The sequence below is a fragment of the Histoplasma capsulatum genome, genomic scaffold (genome assembly GCF_000149585.1).
Source record: "Histoplasma capsulatum NAm1 scaffold_8 genomic scaffold, whole genome shotgun sequence".
Classification (NCBI taxonomy): Eukaryota; Fungi; Ascomycota; class Eurotiomycetes; order Onygenales; family Ajellomycetaceae; genus Histoplasma; species Histoplasma mississippiense.
The window spans coordinates 875135-881211 of record NW_001813975.1 but is presented as its reverse complement, the minus strand read 5'-3'; the positions used below and the strand labels follow the sequence as shown (position 1 = coordinate 881211).

The window sequence follows — 6077 nt, the reverse complement described above, 5'->3', positions numbered from 1 at the left end:
ATTATCACCCCAGCTGCTGTCGTCCACGCTTCTTTAACCTACATCATCCATTTGCAGCGAGAATAGTGAACTATTGGTAACACTTGGTAAGTCTGGCAGAGCAGGATTGGGGCGGCGGAAGCATGATTTTATCTGTGGCATTCATAGGACAAGTATCGTTGGATGGGGTTTGATAGGGGCATCGCTTGCCTGGTCCAGCGTCTGCTACATCGGATTGGACTCTGTTCTATGCTGTTTTCAAGATATTTCCTGACAGTAACATCGATATTGTTGATGTATCTCGATCGTGGGCTGTAGGAGGTTCTGTAGAAGAGCTGTCCTTGCTACCAATAGGGCTTTGTTCAACAACGTTGGCGTTTTTGGCATTTATGGAGCCACCTTCGCGGTATACGTTGGGAAATTTAGTTCGGAAACGGTCTCTAAGATCTGTTGCTTTCCTATGCATTAGGTTCAGACGCTTATCCTGCCGAATTAAAGTCCATTGGAATCCGTGAACTGCGTGGCCTTTGAGGAGAGCATCATCCTCTGCGGGTGTGAATGGGCGGCGAGATCGTCTGTTAGATTTAATACTCAAGCAAGGTTCTTCCAGGCCCAGAGAGATGAGAGTCGACTTAGATTTACTGGATAATGATGGGTTAGTTTTAGATGCTGAAACCCTGGACTTCTTGCTTGTCAACTTAGGGTCTGAAGCTAAATTCGACGGCCCATCCATGGATGGAATGGCCGGTGGGGATTTCGGAGGTGATTGACCGACATTGGAATTATGATCAGTGGGCTTCAGGATATTTGCCGTAGAAGCTGCGTCTAGTTCCTGCTTATTCCTGCTAATCTCCGGACCAGGAAGTAGGATTTTAGCTGATGAGCTGGCATCCGGGCCATTTGAGGCGTCTGCAAGGCTAGTTTTAACTTCTTTGATAGTGTTCTGTTCTGAACCATAGGCCCATGGACAGCAGACGCGGAACCTATCCTTCAGATTTGCCGCGGTTCTTTGGTTAAAATGGAGTTCAGGTTGGGCAAGTATAGCTGTCCAATTCCCAACCCCACATTTCACCACCCCTCGCAATAAATCTCTTGTCTCTTCTTCTGTCCATTTTCGTAACTTTTTCCTTGGTCGGGTTTTGGGTTGGGGAGACAGATACTCTTTGTCGATCTCCTCTATAGTTTCTTTCGAAACATGTTCTGGGAGAGTAAGATGGCTTCCATCCTCACCGAAGGATTCCTCGATATCTTCAACACTTTCTTCAATACCAAGTTCAATAATATCATTAATTCGTCTGCCTCTTCTTTCCTTAGTCGCGCCTCCAGGTGGGATACCTGGCGGGTCTGAAGTATCTCGTGTTGGTCGTGTCAGGATCGTGGGAGTAGCATTGGGTTCTATGGGAGGGAATAAAGCAGCATTTGGTGGAGGTTCATTTAAGCCATTTAATATTGTCAAAGGCCCAAAAGGAGGACGCTTTGGAATTTCCTTCTGGTTTTTGGGAATAGGAAGCTGAAGATGTTCTCCAAAAACATCGCCGTTCAGATCAATTCGGCGATGTTTTCGTGGAATATCTTCGTCGAAAGACGCATAGGGTAACTTCTCAATAGCACGGAGATTAATGAACGTCGGAAGAATCCTCTTTGGAGGAGGGTCAGAGCTTGATGCTTTCCCGAAAGTTGTATCAAAGGCTGAATTAGTCCTGGCCGCATGCAAAAAATCCTTAAGTGTCGGAAGCTTAGCAGGCGGATTTCCTCCAATAAGAGAAGTTTTCGAAATGCTGGTAGTTTCTCTCGTCCCTCCTGCATTAGGCTCGAGTGGAGAGGGGACTTTGAGAGAGCGGGAAGGGAGAGGATCCCGGAGCGGCGGGATTCGTAGAGCGTTGGGCTGTGGAAAGTCACGAAGCTGACTGAAGGGATCATCGGCTATAGGGGTCGTATACATTCCCGTCAGCGGGTCCATCGTCTCGTCCAACAAGACCCTCCGCCATTGACTGTGAAGCCATTTGTTCACAACAGCGGTCGTCAGTCGTATATCAAGGAAACTGCCTGGTTTCGCGCAAACGGTTGGAACCTTGTCAAAGGGAAATCATATATGATTACGTGGTTATCATCTGCTTAGTCATGGGTTGCACACCGCCAACCTCCGACAACGATGTCGATTTCATCAACGACCGAAATTCGATATATTGCTATCTTTGATCAATTGTTCCAGGGCTTCGGATCGTTTATAACATCAGACATTTGAAGAACCCTCCAAATCTCAATTACGGCGACTCTGTATCCGGCGCTACAACATCCAATATGGCGTTCGGAATGACCACAATACTCCCACTATGGCCTCATATTTTGTTCGCGATTTTGGAGCCAATCTCAGTGTATACTTTTCACCTTTATCTGCCGCTGATTGCGGGGAAAGTAACTAACTTGGGATAGCGTTGCTGGCTGTTACTTTGCAATCTTTAACACCACCAATTTCGTCGCTGGTCAAACCCCGAAAGCCTCATCGCCCACAGAACTGTCGCTCAGTACTCAAGCAATCGCCTACCAACTTGGGAATACATTTTTGCTATTGGCGACGGTAGGTGTTGGTGTTTTGTACTCGACGTCGGAGCCAAAAGTGGTCAGAAATTACTTGATCGTGCTGGCAATCGCAGACCTGGGGCACATCTTCTCCGTGTATTGGTGTATCGGATTCCATGACTTGATCAACGTGTGGGAGTGGAATGATCTACTGTGGGGAAATGTCGGAGCCTCTGGGATTCTCTTTGTGAATCGCATTGCATATTTACTTGGCGCTTTTGGGCATGCCACATCACCCAATGGCACAAAAAAGACCCAGTAGGTGGGGGATTCCAGACACATTGCGGGCCAAACTCTCTGCCCACTCAGACAGCCCTCGTTTCGGGGTTCTTTGTTCTTGAATTTCTCATTCCATCTTGGTGCAGCGCTCAAAAGCCACCTAATCACGCTTTCTGCCCCATTTTATCTATCGCTTGTGAAGGCTTTTCTCGATTTTTCTATCGCCTTGTTCATGTCGGCGTGATTGATTGACTATATTCGCCCTGACCCTTATTCCGGCTTGGGTATACGAGATTAAGGTAGCGAGAAGGCAACTGAATGGCTGTAACGTAAACTGTACATATACTCTGCGTCTATGGCTCTGGAAGCTGCAGCCGCAGCCAAACCCATTTTTCAAAATAAGTGGGTCTTCAAACAGTCATTTTTATTCTTGGGGAATAAGTGGCAACTGTTCATCTGTTCCTCGACAGCAATATGGGCTGGGCCGTCGAAGGATACAATCGTTAGTCCCTCATCTAGAGGATCCGTTGTTGTACGGGACTTGTTTGGTCTGGATACTTGCAAAGACTATTCCACTACTATTCCGTCCAGAGCGCTGACGGGAATCAAGGGCTTCTTCTATGCTTCCACTGATCAACTACAGGAGCAGCTATTTCCACTCCGCGTGGATAATACAAATGCGTCCATGAGCAAATATCAGTCACTCGCTTGAGGGAAAAAGGAAGGGGATAAGAATTCCGGGGAGTGTAATTCCAGATGCTCCAGTGTTCTGTCGAAATGTGGGAAGTTACCGTAGCAAAAATTTTTTTTTTTTTTTTTTTTTTTTTTTTTTTTTTTTTTTTTTTTTCAAGGGTGAACCAAGCGGTCTGATCAAGACAGCGCTTTCTCATGCACGTCGAGCTGGAGGCGGTAAGCAATCATCGAGTAAAGCCGTGTCTGCATTCGTGTACCTTGTCTCTGAAGTAAACCAGAAGAGCAATGTTTTGCTCTCTCGCCGAAAGAGCCAATCGAGAAACCCAGAAGCAACAAATACCGGTCTGGGTCTCAGAGAAGGGCTTGAGCTCCCACCACTTATTCTTGGTCTCGCAAGGCAGAAGGCTCCAACCAAAGTCGATCTCGATACAGTGAGCTCTCCGGGCTCGCCAGCAACAGCAACTAGACAGAAATGCCTGGCTATTAGAAAGCCGATGTCTGCACGATCCTTGCCAATCACCAGAACTTAGATACGTGGTGGAGTCTATAAGCTTCACCAAGAAAATCTGGTTGCTTCTACGAGAAGAGAGCTACTTCCAATATCGCCTTGGGCAAACTAAGGTCTGCATTCAGCAATCGAGAATTCCTCATGTTTTTTTGGCTTTACAAAGTTTCTTGAGGGCCGAAATATGAGGGCCGAAATATTTAATTAGGTACTAGTCTCCCCGCAGCTGTTAGCTCAATTATATTGTTGCATGTTTTCATTACATTCCTATTGCTGAACTCGTTTCTTCGCAATTTCTGCGCCACTTTAAGCAAAGATGCAAGGCCATAATACCACCAGGGGCACCTCTTTCATGGGGGGTGGATGGTGTAGTGGTAAGCGCTGTTCATGGAATGCTTTCTCAAGTAGGCACTTGGTGTTGGGGCCACCTCTGCTGAGACAAGAAGGTAGTGAGTTCTATTGGTAACTGCCACTGCAGGGTGGAGCAATGTTCAACACTATGTATATAGTCTAGATGGATTCAGTATAGTGTGGGATTCTAAGGTGTTGTAATTCTTACATGTCTATGGAGTATAGAGTAGTCCAAGTGACAAGGGACTGCTTAGTATTGTGTGAGAAATTGTGGGGCAAGGCCCCCCTTGAGGGCTAGATCCAGAATGGTATAGTGAAGTCTCTCCATCAAGAATGACTCAGTTATGAATAGAGAAATGTAAATAGAGAGTAGCTGAACATAAGGGTAGGCTAGTGAGGTGAAGGCTGTCATAGTCTCAGACTGCATATGGCCTTAGAAAAAATATGAAGAACAACAACAACAACAACCTCTTTCAAGAACAACAGATCATGCACTGCAGGTTTGTGACTGAAGCTGCAGACTCCATGAACAGTTAAGATCGGGCTGTGAAGTGAGGCCTTGTCCATTAATTGTTTGATAATTCAAACAATTCCAGAGCCATTGTAGGAATATGATGAACACTGCTAATATATTGTTCAGCAAATTTAGCGACTGCGTTTTGTGTCTTTTGTTCCTGGCCAGGCACGAAGGTGGAATGCGCCTTGTTTCAGTTTGACTTTGCACACGGATGAGGATCCTCGGAATGACATCATTGCCTACGATTTATTTATGTTTATGGTCAATGAAAGATGAAACATTGAATATTCTTATTATCGTGTCATGAGCAAATCCGCGAGGTGTCCTGAGAATTTCTGGTGACATTTTTGCTCTTGACTGCCATATCATGGAGAGCAGCTACAGTTGACGTGGAAGGCGAGCGGCGCTTTTGGTAGGCTAGGGGTGAGGGAGTGCCGGAGAGCAGCAACGAAAATAACGGCCACGCCTGTGGTTGCGTCGAATCTTAGACTAGGGTCATATCCCGAATTGTGGATTTGCTAGCTAGTGGAAGGGATCAGAACTTTCGACCAGCAGCCAGCAATATCCCGAAGGGATTTGCAAATCACTTGGCTATTGTTTTTGATCATGAAAATCAGTCTGAACAACTCGAATTTATGTGCGAGTGGGGTTTTGTATGTATAGGACGGTATGAACGTACCATTGTTACGCGCCCCACAATTCGTCTTCAAGACTCCAAACGAGAGTACTTCATGCCGCGTAGCCTTGTTTAGCCGTGAAAGGGAGAATGGCAGTTGTTAAGTCATACACTATTTTCATTGCACTATTCCCACTACTTGGATGTCGACGGTTTTTGACTGGTGCACGAACGATCATGCTAAAATGGCGGAGATTCATGATTGACTTGTAGAATTGTCGTTTGCAGATAGACCCAAGCATAGTTTTGGGTCCTCTGAAGTTGCTTGTGTCAGAGTTGTTGCATAACTATTAACGTTGCAAATAACAACAATTGCCGATAATATTTTCCATAGGTTTACGAGCGATGGATTGTGCCTCACATGGCTCGACAGATCAAGTGGTTTCGAACTAACAAAGTGAACTCGAGACGACTCCACTCGGACACTTTTCGCGCTACGGGCCAGCTCCAGCGACGCGGAAATTTGGCGGGGTTCCCCGCTACTGCGTACCCTGACGTAGTGTTCCGTGTGTGCGGTACGGGCCCCTTACCATCTCGAATGGGACTGTCCGAATAAG

General features: G+C 46.2%; 2 protein-coding genes across 2 annotated transcripts in view; one reads left to right on the top strand and one right to left on the bottom strand.

Annotated features, from left to right (window-relative positions):
- HCAG_07239 (predicted protein) overlaps positions 1-1939 on the bottom strand; it is a gene marked incomplete at both ends in the record, with an annotated part of 3322 nt that extends 1383 nt beyond the window's left edge. Inside the window, 4 exons of the mRNA XM_001537767.1 lie at positions 43-70; positions 255-525; positions 571-1155; positions 1210-1939. Coding sequence (XP_001537817.1) covers positions 43-70; positions 255-525; positions 571-1155; positions 1210-1939 — 1614 coding nt within the window. The remainder of the gene's footprint in view (positions 1-42; positions 71-254; positions 526-570; positions 1156-1209) is intronic.
- Positions 1940-2280: 341 nt separating this feature from the next.
- HCAG_07238 (conserved hypothetical protein) lies at positions 2281-2821 on the top strand (the record flags this gene model as incomplete). The annotated part of the gene is made up of 2 exons (XM_001537766.1): positions 2281-2354; positions 2413-2821. 2 exons carry the CDS (start codon positions 2281-2283, stop codon positions 2819-2821), a joined length of 483 nt encoding a protein of 160 aa, XP_001537816.1.
- Positions 2822-6077: the final 3256 nt, after the last annotated feature.